Source organism: Carcharodon carcharias, chromosome 6 (assembly GCF_017639515.1).
Source record: "Carcharodon carcharias isolate sCarCar2 chromosome 6, sCarCar2.pri, whole genome shotgun sequence".
NCBI lineage: Eukaryota > Metazoa > Chordata > Chondrichthyes > Lamniformes > Lamnidae > Carcharodon > Carcharodon carcharias.
Window position 1 is genome coordinate 172,391,001 of NC_054472.1, and position 21,159 is coordinate 172,412,159.

Consider the following 21,159-nt stretch of genomic DNA (forward strand, 5'->3'; position numbering starts at 1 on the left):
CGTGGTCAGGCCCCAACCACGGGCAGCGGTTGTTTTCATGGCCGCTCTTGGGCCCGCCCACCACGTCCACCTGACAAGGTAAAAATCCTGCCCCTAGGTCGGTAGTGATCGGATTAGTTCAATTGATTAAATTTCCATTCCACTTGACTTTTTAAATGCATTTTCCCCCCCCAATTCCGGTAATCAAACTGCAAATCGCACAGCAACCAAATAAATGGACAGGCAAACTATCCTGGCTTTCCACTCTTCAAGAGTCTCTGCTGGAGAGTACGGCATTTCCCCTGATGGTCTTGAGATTAAGAATTCAGCGTCTGGGAAAGTACAGGATAAGTAGTGTATGTGGCTTTGCTTGTCAATAAGCCATTCAGCAAGTTCTGTTCCCCAGTCACCCCTGTGCTCACTGACCTACACTGGCCCCCAGTCAAGCAACATCTTGATTTTAAAATTCTCATCCTTGTTTTTAAATCTCTCCATGACTTCACCCCTCCCTTTCTCTGCAATCTCCTCCAGCCCCACAACCCACCGAGATATCAGAGCTCCTCAAATTCTGGCCTATTGTACATCCCCAATTTTAATTTTTCCATCATTGATGGCTGTGCTTTCAGTTATACCTAGGCCCTAAACTCTGAAATATCCTCCCTGCACCTCTCTGCCTCTTTACATCATTGTTCTCCTTTAAGACACTCTTGAAAGTCTACAGCTTTGACCAAGCTTTTGATCATCTGACACCTAATATCTCCTTATGTGGCTCAGTGTAATACTTTTTTTTTATAATATTCCTGTAAAGTGCCTTGGGCCGTTTCATTACATTAAAGGTGCTATATAAATATAAGTTGTTGTTGTTCAGGTTCTTCAAATCTTTTAACTGTCTCACTAAAAGCTTTCTATATCCATGAACATTGACACTGTTTAATCTATACCATAGATGTATCATAGATGCTTTGCACAAAGCAGTGAAGTAAGGTGTTTCTTCACTCTTTTACTCTATTCTGCATCATTCCAATATCAAACATAAAAATATCATTTTATTCAGTTCTTGGGATGTGGACATAGCTAGCAAGGCCAGCATTTATTGGCCATCCATAAACGCTAGCAAGAAGATACTGGTGAGTTTATGGTGTAATGGTACGAGATAGGGAGCTATTTTTTATAGGCTTTTTCACAGCAGTTTGATATAACCACATTGGTTCCAGGCCATTTCAGAGGGCAATTGAGAGTCAACCAGTTTGCTGTGGGGGTCTTGAGTCACAAAGTAGGCCAGACTAGGTAAGGATGGCAGATTTCCTTCCCTGAAGGACATAAGTGAACTAAATGCTTTTTTAATGATAATCCAGTAGCTTCATGGCCATTATTACTGTGTTAGATTTTTATTCCATATAAATTTAATGAATTGAATTTAAATTCCTGCAGCTGCCTTGGTTGGATTTGAGCTCATGACTCTTATGCAATAGTCCAGTCCTAAGGATTACTAGGCCACTAATATAACCAGTATGCTACCATTCCCATTCGTAGTACACATTGTTAAATTTGAAGCATGGGGTGTTACATAGCTATGGGGAGAGAAGATTGTTTTTTAACCTGGAAATATATTTCATGTGACAATGTATATATTAAAAACAGATAAAAGAGTCATATAACTGAGTTAAAATGCATACCAGGCAGTGCTACTGGATCTTTTTATGCTCAACGCATCATGTCCAGAATGCAGTGATGTCTTTCATGAATACAGTGTAGATATTGCTTATATATATATTTAAATATAAATTTAGATGATCTATTAAAACAAGGTCCCAACTGTTTGATCAGGTAGATGTTAAGGGTTCTATGAAACTATTTGAAAACCAGCAGGGAGTTCTCCTAGTGTCTTGGCCAAAATTCATCTCTCAACCAACACCAAAAAGTGATTACAAAACCAAAATATTGCCCACTTTGACACCTGAAATAAAAACAGAAATTGCTGGAAATACTCAGCAGTTCAGGCAGCATCTGTGGAAAGAGAAAAAGAGTTAACTTTTCAATGCTGTTGAGGTGATGAGCGGTGAGGCACCATGTCATATCTTTTCCGGTTACCTTGAGGAGCTTAACTAAGTAGAATTACGTGGCTTTACAGGACACAACCAGGCCATTCGACCCAACAGGTCTGTGCCAGCTTTATGCTCCACACGAGCTTCCTCCAATCCTAGTCAACACTGTGGATGGCAGAGGACAGGGATATGACACTTGAAACTATATGAAAGGCAAAAAGCAGGGTGCACAGCAAAGCATGCTGGACAATGACAAAATAAAGCCCAGCAGTAGTCATATACTGAATTCAGTTGTTTTGATAGTTACTAAATTGTCCATGACATTTTTTGATGTGATACAACATATCTTCAGTACTTCCATGCATTGTTGGTCCGTACTCAAACAGTAACTTACCCAACCTTCTGTTAAGTGACTGTCAGGCACATGCTGGAAATGCTGTATTAAAAACGCTAAAGTGCTTTAAATTAATGAAGTGCATGATGGTCTCAAAGTACTGATAATTTATGCAGTTCAGTAAAAGGGCAGGCTGGGTTCATCAAAGGCATGAAGCCGTGCATGAAGGATCTCTTCAGGACCCTTCCTTGCATGTCTCGTTGTCTGCTTAACTTTATGTAATTTGTCTAGAGAAAATGGGTTTTGCATCAGCTCATATTTCTGCACTGAGATCGTAGGTCAGATGGACAGGGAGATAACATTTCCTGAAGAGAGAAGCGGTGGGAATAAAGTAATGCTTGACTATGAATGTCCAGATGATACTGTCAAATGCCCGGAGGAGAGATTTAATCAAGATTTGTTTCTTCCATTAATTGATACAGCCATAGCCAGCCTGAACAAGAGACTTACTCAGCCGAATCTCCTTTACTATTTATTTGCTTTTCTTTGAAGCATCTTTTAAGATGTGGAAGGCTGCAGATGTGAATTTGCAGCCGAGGCTGATTTTGTCCTCAAACTGAATCCAATTCCCGATTAATGGTCAGTCAGTAATAAGTAAAAGCATAAGTCTTAAATTATTTTCATTTTTTTTCTCTCACAACCTGGGCTTCTAAGGCTAGGTCTTATATTCCAATTGTAACTCAGGATTAGTTCAACTAATTCGGCATGCACCATGCATGGAATCTGGACTTTCCTATTCCGTACTACATGGTGCATTCATTCCTTGAGCCATTGAGAGAGCCCATTGTTCTTTCAATATGATGGGGAAATGCATCTCAGTTAATTACTGGGAATGTCTCCTCTTAGGAATATTTAGGTTTGACAAAGGCTCCTTTAGAAATTTGCCTCTAAGCATGTCCATCTAACTTATATTGGGACACGTAAATGGAAAGGCTTAATCAGGACATACAAAAGTTAAAAATGAGGCACCATGGAAATAAAATGTTAACTTCCCCTATGATTTCAGTTTTTTGTATCTGGGCCAAGAGAATAAAATTTCATTAAGTATCTGGGAGCTCTAACTGGCCATATATGAAAAAAACAATCACCTTTCCTGCTACCTCTATCATCCCTCAGCTGAATTAGTGACAATTCTGCTTGTTGTATTGATCCATTTTTAATTGCAGAAGTTGCTAAAATTCTTTGGCTGCATGCAGGATGGATAATAAGCTCTGACAATGTGAGAGACCAATTTGGAAGTGGGTATCTGAAACAGTAACAGCAAATCCTGTGGCTGACGGATGAGGGAATCTGCTAGTTTAACATTGCTCTGTTTCAAAAGTAAATTTTATTGACTAACTTAAGCCACAATGTCTTCAAGTAACAAATAAGTGCCTGATTAGGGTTTTGCCATTTGTGTAAGGAAATGTTTAAGCAGCTCATTGTGGAGTGGATAAATGGATACGGAAATGAAGTGTGTGGTTCAGAGATGATATAATTGTTGAGGTTGGTAAAACAAGAAGGTTATGTATCTGTATTGAAATTACAGGGGATAATACAGGCAAACTTGGAAGTTGACAAGTTCCCAAGCCAAATAGTAACCAGACTTATATACAACAGATTTAGCTGCTTGAACTGCATGACACATATGCTATGCCATGGGATAACCGGTACTTACTGACACAACTTGTAAGGGTACCAGGGTGTTAAAGCAGTAGATAAAACCATTTGGGTAAAATATGGCAACCTGTTGTCAGGCAATTAAGTTTATATAAAGTTTTAGAGGCAAAAGAAAATTATAGTAGGAGCATGATACTGAATGTGACGTAATAATGGCGAGAAAGGATATAAAGGGAGGTGGTTTGCACCTAGACTTGGAGCTATGATGAACCCTTCATAGTAGAAGAAACTTCAGTTGGTGCAGCTCTTATACCAGAGATAATCACTTGTCCTGATTGATAAGGTTACCTCATACCGAATGAGGTTTGTGTTTTTTTTCTTTATTCTCTCATGGATGTGGGCATCGCTGGCAGGGCCAGCATTTGTTGCCCATCCTAATTGCCCTTCAACTGAGTGGCCATTTCAGGAGGTATTTAAGAGCCAACCACATTGCTGTGGATTTAGTGTCACATGTAGGAGGTAAGGATGGCAGGTTTCCTTCCCTGAAGGACTGCCCTCTCCTACTCTGCCTGTATCCTGCCATCACTACCTGCACCCCTCCTGCCATTGTCAACATTACTGAGACTAGCTTTTTTTAAAATTCCAGATTTTTATGAATTTAATTTAAATTCCACCAGCTGCCATGGTGAGATTTGAACCCGTGCCCCAGAACATTAGCCTAGGCCTCTAGATTACTAGCCTAGCGACATTACATCTATGCCGCAGTTTCACATTTAAACTCCCCCTGATTTACTGATATACTTAAAAGCTTGTCACAAATAAAGATTACATGGTCTATATGTGATACATATGTGTGTGTGTAGTCACAACTGACTTGACAAATCTGAACCCAAATTATATTTCGAGACATGGTGCATGGTTGATGAACAATACATAATTTATTTCTACACCCAAACAAAAGTTAAGTGGCCGCTGGCTGCCTCTGACACAAATCTGTATTGGGTTTAGGCCTGATTTTGAAGCCAGTTCAGTTTTTGATGAATTGTCTTTGAATTTCTACCATGCAATTCAGAGACATCAAAAGTCCAGGTATTTCAAATAAAAATCCAATATTTTATTCGCTCTGTATCATGGAATTATTGGGCTTCAACTCATTTCACAACTTCTAAGTGATGATCCCAACATTTTCCTGCACCACTTCTGCCATCTCCTACCTTGCCTGTATCTTGTATTTCCTGTGCTTCCCCCCTCTCCTGCTATCTCCTACTCTGCCTCTTTCCTGCCATTTCTCTCTGTCACGCTCCTGCCATCTCCTACTTGCCCCACTCCTGTCATCTCCTACCTGCCCCACAAGGAAGAAACAAAGTAAGATGATAGAATCATAGAGGATCATAGCACAGGAGGCCATTTGGCCCATCATGTTTGTGCCAATGTAGAGATAGCTATCCAATTAATCTCACTATCCTGCTCTTTCCCCACAGCCCTGTAATGTTTTTCCTTTCAGGTTTTTATCCAAAGTTATAAATAACAATTGAATGTTACACAGTAGCTTTTGGATCCAAATGATTACTTCTGGAGGTTCTGGGTAATTTGAGATATGGGGGTTGGGCTGATAATGTCAGTGTCAGACATGTCTGCACACTACCACATGTTAATGCCTTACTGTTGGCTTTCATGATTTCTTTTGTGCCAAAGCTCAATAATTAAGAACAACAGTAACAAATAAATGATAAAGATGGCTAACTGCAGAGGAATCTCTTTGTGTGCCAATAAAGAAATTATACTTAGGGTAACAGAGGACAATTCCATCATCAACTGCTTTCAATAATATTAGTCAGAATATTAGAGTTACCTTAGCATTCTGCAGTGCAGGTTGATAGCTGGAAGGTCTGTAATACATCCTCTGGGACCAATCTGTGTGGATATCCCCCAGGAAGAGCTCTTGTACCACATGCTCAGGATTGTGGTGCAGGTGCTGTTTTTCGACCCTGAGGAGCTGCAATTCGTGCATGGCAAAATTCAGAGCCCGGAAACAGTTGCAGCCTGTCTCGTCACTCCATATGTCGTACTTTACGTTAGGCTCCCACATCTTCTGTCCTGGCACAAACCCGGGGCACGACCTGTTCAATTTCAGGCTCATCTCCTCAGCTATCACCTTGTTATGACAGATGATCTGAACCTTGTGAAGATGGTATTCAGCCTCGGTCCCTCCTCGAATGATCCAGGAAGCCTGGCGCAAGCGGAGTTTCCCTTTGATCACTAAGGTGTAGGTGGGGTGTGTACAATGATTGTCTCCATAATTAAACTGATAAGCTTTGAATGTGTTATTGGAGTAAAATTTGTAGGATCTGGTGACGAACTCAGGACCTGGTCTCACCTCGCAACTGTAAAGAGATGATAATTAGCTTCACAACCAGCAAGGCAATAATATTTGGTTTTAGCATAATATATAAAGTTTAATAGTTGTTTGAACCATAGATAGTTGCTTGAACCATAGACAGTATTTTCAGCATGAGCCTTGAGAATCAAAGTTACATTTTCTCTCTTTTAAGGTCTTCACCTACATTGTCCATCTACATCAGTCATGAGTTTGAGAGTAAAATCTGTTCCTGTTTCTTTAGTGTTTCACTAACTGGTTAATTGGAGGAATCTGCGACAAAGCTCCAGATGACTTTACACTCCTTTTTGAGATTACCCAAGCCCCTACTCACTTGTCCTACCAACAATGCAGTCAGCAGCTGACTCAGTACAGAGCTGTATTCTATTTTGCCATAGAAGAGTATGGAAGGAGAGGGTAGTTTAAAAACACTCATGGATTGTGCAGATGAAAGAAGCTTTATACTTCAGTTACATGAAGCATCTAGAGAGCACAGTCCTGGTCATCTATATTGCATGTCTAGGTCTGACTAATTGAATGGGGCCAATAATACAATGAATTCTCTTCACTTAATACCAAATGGAGTGGTAAAACAGTTTATATTCACAAACAATAAATTATCACTGACTAAAATGAACCATCTCTATCCCTCTCCCTGGCAACTCTTTGAAGACGAACCAAAACAATTGTAAACTTGGTGTTGTAATGGACTTGGAATAGCTTCTGACACAAGTCTGCCTCATCACCAAGACCGCCTACTTCCCTCTGTTCCATCATCCAATCCTGTCCCTGCCTCAGCTCAGCTGATGCTGAAACCCTCTAGACTTGGCTATTCCAACACTCAGCTGGCTGGCCTCCCATCTTCCACTCTACATAAATTTTAGCTCATCACCAGGGCAGGTGGTGGAGTTTGAATTCAATAAAAATAAAATCTGGAATTAAAGAACCATTGCCAATTGTCATTAAAAACCCCGTTTTTTTAAAAAAAATCTGGTTTCCTTCCCTAAAGGGCCTTAGTGCTGTCCTCACCGGTCTGGCCTACATGCGACTCCAGACCCACAGCAATGTGGTTGACTCTTAAAAGCCCTCTGAACAAGGACAATAAATTAGGGCAATAAATGCTGGCCTAGCCAGCAACACCCACATCCCATGAATGAATTAAAAAACAAGCTTCTCATATCCTAACTCACACCAAGTCCCATTTATTCGGCACCCCTGTGTTTGCTGACCTATATTGGGTTTTGGTCTGGCAATACCTCGATTTTAAAATTCTCATCTTTTCAAATTCCATCATGGCCTCACCCCTTTCTATCTATTTTAGGATTGTCATCAGGATTTTTTTTTAAAAAAAACAAAGACTGGATACCCAGGTAGAAAAGCAAAGGGAAAAACATTGGAATTGTTTAAGAAACAGTGGAATGCTCTAGGACGGCTGAATTCAGTAGAACCAAATGGTCTTTGCTATCTATAATCATTGCAATCTCGTAAAAATCCTCCAGCTAGCTCACCTAAACATATTTCTTTGTTCAGTTGATGCGTTCCAGCCCTACAGCCCTCTGAGAACTCAGAGCTCCTCCAATTCAGAGCTCTTGCACATCCCCGATTTTAGTTGCTCCAGCAATGGTGGCTGTGCCTTCGGCTGCCTAGGCCCTAAGTCCTGGAATTCCTTCCCGAAATCTCTCCACTTCACTACTTTGTTCTGCTTCTATAAAATAAACCTTAAAACCTACCTTTTTGATCAAGCTATCGGTCATCCAACCAAATATACTGCAGCTCAGTGTCAAATCTTGTTTGACAATGCTCCTGTGAAGCACCTTGGCATATTTTATGATATTAACGGTGCTATATAAATGAAACTTGTGGTGACCCTCGTGTCAGATTGTTATATTGCAGAATAGCAATGAGTTCAACAAAAGTCCTTTTGAGACAGTCTCCTTAATATCGTTGAAGTCAAGCTTTACACTGCACTTGTTGCAGTCGCCAAGAAGACCCAAACCCAACAGTCAGCTTGAGTGCAATTAATCTGAATGATGCCTGTGTTATACCTGACCCTAAGTAACTCATACTGTTACTGTACAGAACATAGGAAAACCTTCCATTCTCTACAGCGTGAAGTTCACAATCCCTAGCCCAACAAAAGGTCATCTAGAGAGTACTAACGAACACATTAACTGAACAAAGAAACATGTTTAGGTGAGTTAGCTGGAGGATTTTTACGAGATTACAATGGTTATAGATAGCGAAGACCATTTGGTTCTACTGAATTCAGACGTCCTAGAGCACTCCCCTGTTTCTTAAACAATTCCAATGTTTTTCCCTTTGCTATTCTGAAAAAAATCCTGATGACAACCCTAAAATTACTTTTACTAGTTTGAATCTGTGACTCCTTATCCAACAATTGAATTTTTAAGCAGTTTTCTTAGTTTACTTCTTCCTTTCCCTTAACCATTTTGTACATAAGATCACTTTTCAGACTAGTTGAAAAGCCCAAGTCACTTCAGTCCTTCCACATTAACCAGACTTGGCACTAGGGATCAAACACATCTACAATGCTTCTAGAAATTGTGTCTTGATGACCAGAACAAGATCTGTTCTGACCAGAGCATTGTACAGTTTAATTATAACTTTCTCAAATATATTCGACTATTTTTGTCAATTGCTGCTCTGCCTTTGGTTCGATATGTTTAGTGTTGAGCGTACTAAGCATCCTAGCCCTCTTTATACTTCATCCTTGACTATTCCAACATCATTTCTGGAGTACAGAAGACATCTATTTTTTCATCCTATCTAAATGCAACAGGTTACATTTGTCTGCATTAAACTTAATCTGAAATTGTGCAGCACTCTTTACATATTTTATCAAATTCATTCTCCAATTCCTGAGCTGCCTCTTTTCAGAATCACAGAATAGTTAGGGTGCATTTTATTTTGATTATATTGCCATTCCAAGTTTGGTTAAATCCTGTTAAAATGAGTAGCCTATGTTCTGCATTTTATTTACTCACTGAAGTGTCTCTGTTTTATATATTTGTGGTGTTGTCTGTAGCACGATTTTTTTACATTTAATTGTCAGCTAAACATGCTGTGGGCACATTAAAATGATAGAAGATACTGACTGTAACGTATTGTACGAACAACTAACATGCCCATTCCAAATTTCTCTCCCCATGGGTTAACGGCTCTGATGAAATAGGGCAGAGATAAATTTGGGACAGTACTGTTAAGTGCATGTGCAATAATTAACTGACAGTTGTTTAGCCTAGGTTAACTTATGTTCATATGTTATAAATTAAGTTACATATGTCCTTTAATTCCAGGACTGAGTAGTGCTTCATCTCTCCACTACGCAGAAGGAACATCAAGAAGGTTCAAATTGTTCGGACTGCTGTTCTTGATATTCGTGCGTTAAGTAAATTGTTGATGTAATATAAGTCATGCCACAGATAACTGTGTATAATGTGAGCTGCATGATCAACAATGAGGGATCCCATGAACTATATTCATTTAACACTGGGTGGAGCTGAAATTGTTCTGAATTATTTTTGTTATTGAGGGAGTTATGAGGAAGTGACCAAGTATGAAAAGAGTAGGTGAAAAGACTGAATCAGTCAGGGAGTAGCAAGTAGGTGATGGGATGTTTTAAAAACTGGTAGATTGTAAGAGGAATAGAAGATCAAGAAATAGAAGTTCAGAGCTTAGCGATCCTGTGAATGAAAGTATGAGGAGTATGAAATGGCACAAAGTGCCTTCATTTCAAAACAGTGAAGGTGTAAAGGAGGAACAAGAGAAGAAAGCTGAGAGAAGCATTTATCATAAAAGGATTGATTAATTAGAGAAAGATTGCAACGAAGGGAGGTTGGAAGAGAAGGATAATGTTTTCTTGCATCTTGAGGTGGAGCAGAATAGATATAAATACAAAATGGCCTTGAATTTTCAATTTGTACTCACACAATAGAATTATCTGCTTATCAGTTACTATATAAGTGGAGTTGACTGTTGTTTACTGACCTCGTAGAGACCCAATGGCTCTCCACCTGAGGTGGCATTTGGACAGTGATCCTGGCTCCATTGTACAGGTGTTTCAACATGTGATGGCATTGAAAATCTTTGCTAAATTTGCCCAGGATCTTCTCGATGGACCTGCTTGATGTTCCCTCTGAGTAGTGGAGAGATGAAGCGCCACCTAGTCCTGGAATTAAAAGACACATGTGACTTAATTTATAACATATAAACATAAGTGAACCTAAAGTACAGTCCTAATAATTGAACTCTTCAATATAGGCTATTAGAGATTAATAGGAATGATTTCAGATTTATGAATATTTAAAAAAGGAACTTAGCATGACTTTTCAGAAATAAAATGGTTAAATTTAAGTTGTGTATTAACGTCCTTTTTTATCCAATTTTCTGCATCTACAATTTCAAATTAAATTTATGTTTGTCTTTTTGTAATGAAGGGACCTGGAAAGCTTGCCTTGTCTTCTGAATATGCTTTGATAATTTTCAGTATGTTAAAAGGCATGGGGCAGAATTTTACCCTTGGTGGGGGTGCTCAGCGGGGGTGGGTGGGAAGCAGACTGCCGCCTGCAATCGGCAGCGTACTGCGATTTTACACGGGCGAGCCAAGTAAGGCCTGCCCAGCGTAAGACGTGGCCTTTGAATGAGTGCACAGGGGCAGGGGTTTAATGTCCACTGGGACCAATGGCGACCCAGCGGCCAATTCAAACGCAGCCTCGGCAGCCCCTGGAAAGTTGCCACCGAAGGATGCGAAAGTCGTGCGCCTGGATGCCCCAGCGGGTGGACACAGTAGGCGGGAGGGCAGGTTGGCGGGGCAGTCAGCCCCACGTTTCTCAGATGAGTGCCTCGCTGCCCTCCTGGAGCAAGGAGAGAAACACTTATCCCCAGTGACAGGAGGAGGAGGCCCACGGCCCCACCAAAAAGGCCTGGGAGGAGGTGGCATCCAGGGTCAGCAGCCACAACATGGTGAGGCACACATGGGTGCAGTGCCAGAAGCGCTTCAATGATCTGCGATCGGGAAGGGTGAGTACCGTGTTGACATGGGTCACTTTGCAGAACAGTTAAGAGCTGCCCTTCCCACCCATGGTCCTCAGACATGTTACAATGTGAGCGGCAAAAGTCAATGAGGCAGGATCTGTCCAAGGGGGTGAGCCCTGGCTGCTTGGACTGAGTGTCTTGTGGCTCCAGGGTCAGGAATCAGCTGAGGTGTTCCTCAGGTGCGATTGGCCAGGCTGCAAGGGCGCTGCAGGTACAGGGGGCACTAATCAATGCTCCTCTGTCCTTACAGGAGAAAATGCCCCAAAACAATGCAGAGAGGTCACGGACTGGCGGGGGACCCCCATACCTCCTCCTCCTCCTCAGTAGATACGAGCAGGAGACACTTGAGCTGGAGAAGCGCCATGCACCTCGGTCAAGCAGCCGCGGTGAGGTTGGGGTGCCAGAGGGAGGTAAGAGTTCAGTTCACTGAGGTGAGGTTGTGGCTTTTTGCAACCATTGCAGTGTAGTCTGTATATTGATGTGAGCCTCGAACTTGGAAAACCCATTGATAATGGAAAGACGAGGGCACCATCATGCAGATCTCTGTCTCATCAGGGTGCCAGGCATGCACACTGACAGTCTAATGAACTTAACTAATGACATGTCCTTCTTCTCCCTTTTAGACTCACCAGCAGCCCCTTGTTGTGAGGAGCCTGAAGGCCCACCCCGACCCTGACGACCAGCATGCTGAGCATACACCAGCATCACACCCTCTATCAAGCAGGTACCAGTGCAGATACCAGCACCTTGGCGGCCATAAGATTGGAGTCTAGTATCTCAGTGCACATTGGTGAGGGCACTTCACACTCGCTTGAGGTGCAGGCAGAGGCAGAGAGTGCCCAGGGCACCAGCAGTCGGAGGACTGCTGAAGAACAGGACGATGCTCAGTCGATGGCTGATGATGGGCCTCTGGAGTCGCCCCTGAGACAGCAGATGCTGGAAGTCCAGCAGGGTGTGTGTGAGGATCTGGTGGCGATACATGAGGGAATGCCTGCCATGGCGTCCATTGTAGAGGAGTCCCTGCAGAGCATTAACACTGTGTTGACCCTCATGGCCGAGTGCAATGCCTCCTCCATGGAGAGAGTGGCGACTCTTGTGGACAGGCTCCTCCAGGGACTCAATCAGGGGTTCCTGGGGATGTGCTCGAACCTGCAAGGTCTCCCACTGGCAATGACCTTAGCTGGTCAATGTCAGTGTGGGAAATGGGTTGGTCACCTAGTATCCCAGCTAGGCGCCCGCCCATCAATGGTGAGCAGGGAGGTCCCGAGCGACCTGACATTGGCACACTCGCTGCTTGTCATCTCTACAGGCTCCTCTCATGATGGCAGCAGTTCCTCCACCCCTCTGCCAGTGACCGTGGCATCTGACGAGACTGCGGCAACTGGGAGATGCCAGCCACGGCACTGGCTGCTCCCTCCCAGGCGGGACCAGCACAGGTTCTACGAGCCAGAGGACGCCCGCCAAGTTCATCAAGGCCAACAGGACAGCAGAGTGAGCAGGTTGTCTCCAATACCACTGCCGGCGAGGGGGGAGCACCTAGACATAGCACTCGCAAGCAAAAACTTAAAGCACCTTAAATGCACATTGGCCTGATCGCAGGTGACATTAGTTTCCCCCATTTTTCTGTTTTTTTTTTTAAATGGTCCATCACTGACACTTCCCTCCCCTCCCTTGACCTCTCTGTCTCACTTTCTGGTGATAGACTGTCCACCAATATTCATTACAAGCCTACCAACTCCCACAGCTACCTCAGCTATAACTCCTCACACCCCGCTTCCTGTAAGGACTCCATCCCATTCTCTCAGTTCCTTCGCATCCATTGCACCTGTTCCAATGATGCCACTTTCCAAAACAGTTCCTCTGACATGAGCTCCTTCTTCCCTAACTGAGGTTTCCCACCCACGGTGATTGACAGAGCCCTCAACTGTGTCCGGCCCATCTCCCGCACATCCGCACTCACAACTTCCGCTCTCTCCCAGAACCATGATAGGGTCCCCATTGTCCTCACTTATCATCCCACCAGCCTCCGCATTCAAAGGATCATCCTCCACCATTTCCGCCAACTCCAGCATGATGCCACTACCAAACACATCTTCCCTTCATCCCCCATCAGCATTCCGAAGGGGTTATTCCCTCCGGGACACCCTGGTCCACTCCTCCATCATCCCCTACACCTCAACCTCTTCCCATGCTATTGCATAAGGTGCAATACCTGCCCCTTTACTTCCCCCCTCCTCATCGTCCAAGGGCCCAAACACTCCTTTCAAGTGAAGCAGCATTTCCCTTGCACTTCCCCCAACTTAGTCTACTGCATTCTCTGCTCCCAATGCGGTTTCCTCTACATTGGAGAGACCAAACGCAGACTGGGTGACCGTTTTGCAGAACACCTTCGGTCTGTCCACAAGCATTACCCAGATCTCCCTGTTGCTTGCCACTTAAACACTCCACCCTGCTCTCATGCCCACATGTCCGTCCTTGGCCTGCTGCAATGTTCCAGTGAAGCTCAACGCAAACTGGAGGAACAGCACCTCATCTTCCGACCAGGCACTTTACAGCCTTCCGGACTTAACATCAAGTTCAGCAACTTCAGAATATGAACTCTCACCTCCATCCTCACCCCTTTTTGATCCCCTTTTTTCATATATTTATTTTTTAATTTTTATATATATATTTTCCCACCTATTTCTATTATTATTTTTTAAAAATTTATTTCCATTCATTATTTTATCCCCACCTTTTAGCCTATTTTGATCTTTTGTCTCACACCATCCCCTCCCCCCCACCCCACCAGGGCCATCTGTTGCTTGCTCATCCTGTTTCTACTCTTAATGTCACCATTAGCACCTCCTTTAGCCAGTATCACCATCATCAATACCCCTTCGACCTTTTGCTTATGACATCTTTCACAATCTCTCCTTTGCCTCCACCTATCACTGGCCTTCTATCCAGGTTCACCTGTCCCACCTCCCTTAAACAGTATATATTTCATCACATTTTTACTTCTCTGTAGCTCTGAAGAAGAGTCATACGGATTCGAAACGTTAACTCTGTCTTTCTCTCCACAGATGCTGCTAGACTGCTGAGTTTTTCCAGCAATTTTTGTTTTTGTTTGATTTCCAGCATCCGCAATATTTTTCTTTTATTTGCTCCTGTCAGGTATTGAGTATGGAGCCTGCAGCCCTGGAATGTGGTGGTGGCTCTTATTTGGTAGGCTAGCTGAAGAAGTGTTGAATCAAAGCATCCTGGGTGTACTTGCCTCCCTGGAGGTTGCCCAGGACAGCATCTATGCCCTCAACATTCTCCTAACTGTGCTCGTCCTCTGACTCACTACTGGACTCATCGTCTGTTGCCAGAGCAGCTGCATCAAGATCTTCTTCCTCTACTACATCCCCCCTTTCCAGTGCCAGATTGTGGAGAGTGCAGCATGCAACCACTATCACCAACACACGATCTGAAGGTATTGGAGTGCGCCCCCTGAGCGGTCCAGGCATCGGAAGCGCATCTTGAGAAGACCGATGGTTCTCTCTGCCAATGCCCTTGTGGAGGCGTGGCTCCTATTATACCGCTGCTCAGCTCCTGTTCGTGAATGGCGGAGAGGCGTCATGAGCCACCTTTTGAGGGGATAGCCCTTATCACCCAGCAGCCATTCATCCAACCAGGCTGGAGCACTGAAGAAACCCGGCACCAGTGAATGTCTCAGGATGTAGGTTTCATGGGAGCTGCCAAGGTACCTTGCATAGTCTTGTAGAATCTGCATCCTGTGATCACACACTGAGCATTCATGGAATGGAAGCCCTTCCTGTTGACGAAGGCACCGGACTCACTTGCTGGTGCCTTGATGGCCACATGTGTCCAGTCTATTGCACCCTGGACACGGGGGAAGCCAGCAATGGCCGCGAAGTCTCTGGCTCGTTCTGTCTGGCTGGCCTTATCCATACGGTAATGAATGAAAGTCAATGCCCGCCTGAACAGAGATTCTGTCACCAGTTTGATGCAAGCGTGGACAACTGATTGTGAAATTCCACACAGATCCCCCACTGAGCTCTGGAAAGAGCCTGAGGCATAGAAGTTTAGGGCCACCATGACCTTCAGAGCAATTGGCATGGACTGTCCACCCATACAGTCAGAGCTAATCTCAGGGCCGATCCTCTGACAGATGGAGGTGACTGTCTCCCTTGAGAGACGGACCCTCCTTCGGCATTGCACCTCAGACATATTGAGGCAGTTGCATCGCCGCCTGTAAACCCTGGCAGCAGGATAGTGATGTCTTCCGCCTTGGCCTTTCTGTTGGCCCTTCACCCCTTGTGAGTGTGCCTCTCCTCCCAAAGGCCGCTCCCCTGGAAGCTGAATAGGGACACCTGGCCTTCTGGCCCTCTCTTCCTCAGACGAGCTGCCTCCAGCGGACCCCACAATCCCTATTACCAGGGTAACAGGAGGCTGTCTGATACCTGAAAGGTCCCACGTGGTGTGAAACCTCCGGGGGCCTGGAAGACAACACTGAGTCCTGAACTGCAGCTTCTAAATGCTCTGAATGCAGCTCTGAAACGAAATGAAGCTGTCCTGTTCACAGAAGCAAGCAGCAGCTAGTGATAACTAAAATTACTCATGATTCGCTTTGTGAAGCCCACTGACACCTCTTATCCCGCCCATGGATGAGGTTTTGCAAATTATAGCCTGCCCGTTTTGCCCATGCGATGGCCTGAAAATCGCACAGGGTACGTAAACTTGGAGTCAATTGGTCTCTCAAGGACCTTAACTGGTCACTTAATTAATGGCGGGCACACCTCTATCTTCATCACGCACCCACCTAGCAAAATGTTGCGAGAGTGCGCATTGACATCGGGACACTTATTTGACGTCAATGCGCTTTATTTCACACACGTGCCCGCACACCAAGTATAAAATTCTGCCCATGGTTTCCAATGATGGGGATATACCCTGGAGGTAGTTCTAGTCACTCTCTGCACACATCGGGCCTACACTAGCTCCTCTATCCTGTGCACACATATAATGTTGATATTAAAAATTGGATTGCCTGATATGATTGATATTTTGCAATTTAGTTATGTTCTGTTGTTTCAACTTGCTGGTTGACTCAATCATTTTGGATAAAACAAATAGGTCACTTTACTTCACCAGGGAAACCACAACCTGCCTTTAAGCACACCGAACTACAGAATCCAAGTAGTTTCAGAAACACTATTTCACACATTGACTTTCTGTTGAGATTCATAAAAAATTGTTGTGCAAACAACCGCCCTCCTAGAAGAACTTGCTAGTTACTACTTCTCAAAGGCAGCACTGATAATTGGTTAATATTCTCACTGCTCAGCTGATCACAAATATCCTCACCTAACTATTCACTCAGAAACCCATGCAACATTCTCCGCGGAAGGTTTGACTGTCCGGCCACTTTGTCGTCTATTTCTTTCTAGCTCTAAGGAAATTTGAGCTATTTGGGGCTGATTTCCCTCGGCTTTGCACCTGGTCAATAGCAATTTCCAAGGCGAAATGCAGGAAAGCAGGTGCAGAGATCTATCATGCCAAGTCACCGAGCCACATCCCACATGCATTTATGGGAGTATAGTACATATTAATGATGCAGGGGTTGTGACAGTACAACCTCTGGCATTTTCCTGGGCCTCTGTCAGAGAGGGAAAAGCCATTGGGTCTCTCCAAGGTGAGTAAACACTAGTTAACATCACACAATGATAATGAGCAATGTGGGTTGCACCTAGTTCCTTCCGAGCACCACTGAACTGGAGGCTTCTGTAGGCCAGCAAAGGATACCAGGTCAACCACCATTTGGTAGCTGTCTTTGACTGCAGCTGGAGGAATCTGAATCTGGAAACCATTAGCACTGAGAAGCTGTTGAGAGCGGTAGAGGAAAATCTGTTTACTTCTTATATTTGATTTGTTTTGTTTTTTTGTTATTAGTATTTCTTTCAGCAAAATAGTGAAAAGTTAAAAGGGGCTCATTGATTGTAGTGAACTCTTGTAGCATATTCCTACTATTAATACGAGAAGTTTAGACTTGCATTGGAGCAGGTCATAGTCTCTCAGAACAATTCTTATCACAAAAAAGATATATCTGATAATTCTTTAATTAATCTTGGTTAGTTCACAGCTGGAATACAGTATTTTGCAATGACATAACATTTATCTCTGCTATCGTGTTCTTTTACAATATGCAGTGGAATAATTCTGAATTTGCTGCTCTTCAGATCATGCAATACAATGCCTCTTCTGTTCAATTCAAGTTATTTGATTGTACGAGCCAATAGTGCATCACTGCTGCTGTGGCACTTATTCCCGGCCGCCAAAAAGAAAAAGCAGAAAGTCATAAAGATATGTAATTAATGTTAACCCTTTAAACACCAACAAAGCAGACTGTTTCAAGGCAGCATGGTTCTCTCAGGCTGAAGCAACACTGATAACATGGTAAACTATTTAGCTCAGCTCCTTGCTGAAATAATACAAGTTGTGCCTAATGCATACTTAACACAATACCATAGGAAGGATTGCTCTCAGATTCTTCCAGTTGCTGAGCCTGTTGCTGGGTGAAGAAGTGGGGAAATTGTAAGATAACGTCCTCCCTCCAAATCCTCACCCCTAAGCTTATCAGCTGAGATTTTCCTCCATTCTGAATTACTACGTGCCTGTAAATGAAGATGAGAGAACAGGACTCAGGACTTCCCTGCCACTGCATTACTGATGGAGAAGGTCAGAGAGATGGGAGGTAGTGACATTGGGGCTGGGGGCAATGGCGGCGAGAGCAAAGCTAAACGATTCTCTGACTCAAAAGGTAGATCTCCTTTCCGTGTATACTCCTAATACTTCAAAATGCCTGTTCCTTTTCAGTTGGGTTCATTCAGAACCAATTAAAAACTTCAGGTCCAGCACTTTTAGTGGCTTCAGCTCTTATTAAAGTGACATGCAATACAGGGCAAGACATTACCTTCTCCAGACAGGAGGACTCCCACTGGAGATTGGAGCTTGTCTTTGAAATTCATTCATGGGATGTGAGCATTGCTGGCTGGGCCAGCATTTATTGCCCATCGCTGATTGCCCTGAAAAGGTGGTGGTGAGCTGCCTTCTTGAACCACTGCAGTCCATGTGGTGTAGGTACACCCACAGTGCTGTTAGGGAGGGAGTTCTAGGATTTCGACCCAGCAACAGTGAAGGAACGGCGATATATTTCCAAGTCGCGATGGTGAGTGACTAGGAGAGGAATTTCCAGATGGTGGTGCTCCCGTACAGCTGCTGCCCTTGTCCTTCTTGATGGTGGCGGTTGTGGGTTTGGAAGGTGCTGTTAGTGGAGGCTTGGTGAGTTTCTGCAGCACATCTTGGAGATGGTACTGTGCACTGGTGGAGGAGGGGGGTGAATGTTAGTGGATAGGATGTCAATCAAGCAGGCTGCTTTCTCCTGGATGATGCCAAACTTCTTGAATGTTGTTGGAGCTGCACTCATACAAGCAAGTGGAGAGTATTCCATTACACTCCTGATTTGTTCCTTGTAGATGGTGGACAGGCTTTGGGGCGTCAGGAGGTGAGTTACTTGCTGTAGGATTCCTAGCCTCTGACCTGCTCTTGTAGCCACAGTATTCATATGGCTAGTCCAATTCAGTAGCCCCCACGATATTGATAGTGAGGATTCAACAATGTTAATGCCATCGATTGAACATCAAGGGGCGATGGTTAGATTCTCTCTTGTTGGATATAGTAATTGCCCGGTACTTGTGTGGTGCGAATGTTACTTGCCACTTGTCAGCCCAACCCTGCATATCTTCCAGGTCTTGCTGCATTTGGACACGGACTGCTTCAGTATTTGAGGAGTCGCAAATGGTGCTGAACATTGTGCAATCATCAGCGAACATTCCCACTTCTGACCTTATGATGGAAGGAAGGCCATTGATGAAGCAGCTGAAATGGCTGGGCTTAGGACACTATCCTGAGGAACACTTGCAGTGATATCCTGGAGCTGAGATGATGGACCTCCAACAACCATCTTCTTTTGTGCTAGGTAGCACTCCAACCAGTGGAGAGTTTTCTCCCTTATTCCCACTGACTCCAGTTTTGCTAGGGCTCCTTGATGCCACATTCGGTCACATGCTGCCTTGATGTCAAGGGCAGTCATCCTCACCTCATCTCTGGAGATCAGCTCATTTGTTCGTGTTTGAGGCAAAGTTTTAATGAGGTCAGGAGCTGAGTGGCCCTGGCGGAACCCAAACTGAACGTTATTGAGCAGGTTATTGCTAAGCAAGCGTCACTTGATAGCACTGTTGATGACCCCTTCCATCACTACTGATGATTGGGAGTAGACTGATGGGGCGGTAATTGGCCGGGTTGAATTTGTCCCGCTTTTTGTGTACAGGACATTCTTGGACAATTTTCCACACAGCCGGGTAGATGCCAGTTTTGTAGCTGTACTGGAACAGCTTGGCCAGGGGTGCGGCAAGTTCTGGAGCACAAGTCTTCAGTACTATTGCCGGAATATTTTCAGGGCCCACAGCCTTTGCAGTATCCAGTGCCCTCAGCCATTTCTTTTCATCTGGTGGAGTGAACCAAATTAACTCAAAACTGGCATCTGAGATGCTGGGAACCTCTGGAGGAGGCAGGGATGGATCATCCACTTGGCACTTCTCGCTGAAGATTGTAGCAAATGCTTCAGCCTTATCTTTTGTAGTGATGCTCTGGCTTCCCCCATTATTGAGGGTGGGGATATTTGTGGAGCCTCTTCCTCCAGTGAGTTGTTTACTTGTCCACCAGCATTCATGATTGGACGTGGCAGGACTGCAGAGCTTAGATCTGATCTCATGATAGAGCTAAGCAATTGCACAATCACTTGCTGCTTATGCTGTTTTGCATGCAAGTAATCTTGTGTTGCAGCTTCACCAGGTTGACACCTCATTTTTAGGTATGCCTGACACTGCTCCTGGCATGCCCTCAGGCACTCATTGAACCAGGGTTGATCCCCTGGCTTGATGGTAATGATAGAGTGGGGGATATGAGTTTACAGGTTGTGGTTGAGTATGATTCTGCTGCTGCTGATGTCCCACAGCACCTTATGGATGCCCTGTCTTGAGTTGCTGGATCTGTTCAAAATCTATCCTATTTAGCACAGTGGTAGTGCCACACAATATGATGGAGGGTATCCTCATTGTGAAGGCGGTACTTCATCTCCACAAGGACTGTGCGGTGGTCACTCCTACCAATACTGTCATGGACAGATGCATCTGCGGCAGGCAGGTTGCTGAGGATGAGGCAAAGTATGGTTTTCCCTCTTGTTGATTCCCCCACCACCTGCTGCAGACCCAGTCTAGCAGATGTGTCCTTTCGGACTTGGCCAGTAGTGGTGCTACCGAGCCACTCTTGGTGATGGACACTGAAGTCCCCCAACCAGAGTACATTCTGCACCCTTGCCACCCTCATCATCTGAGGCAGAGCAGGTGGAGTGGTGGTATGTGGTAATCAGCAGGATGTTTCCTTACCCATGTTTGATCTGATGCCATGAGAATTTAGTAGGTCCAGAGTCCATGTTGAGGACTCAATATTAAGTCCAGCAGGCTGTAAAGTGCCTAGTCGGAAGATGAGGTGCTGCTCCTCCAGTTTGCATTGAGCTCTTCACTGGCACTTTACTAGGCACTTTACAGCCTGCTGGACTTAATGTTGAGTTCAACAACTTCAGATCATGAACTCTCTCATCCATC

At 44.2% G+C, this 21,159-nt stretch overlaps 1 protein-coding gene across 1 annotated transcript in view; it reads right to left on the bottom strand.

Annotated features, from left to right (window-relative positions):
- The window catches only part of LOC121278705 (protein APCDD1-like), a 35,585-nt gene that overhangs the window by 10,315 nt on the left and 4,111 nt on the right, over positions 1-21,159 (bottom strand). Inside the window, exons 2-3 of the mRNA XM_041189064.1 lie at positions 10,403-10,583; positions 5,870-6,401 (exon numbers count right to left, since the gene is read on the bottom strand). Of these exons, the coding sequence (XP_041044998.1) occupies positions 5,870-6,401; positions 10,403-10,583 (713 nt within the window). The remainder of the gene's footprint in view (positions 1-5,869; positions 6,402-10,402; positions 10,584-21,159) is intronic.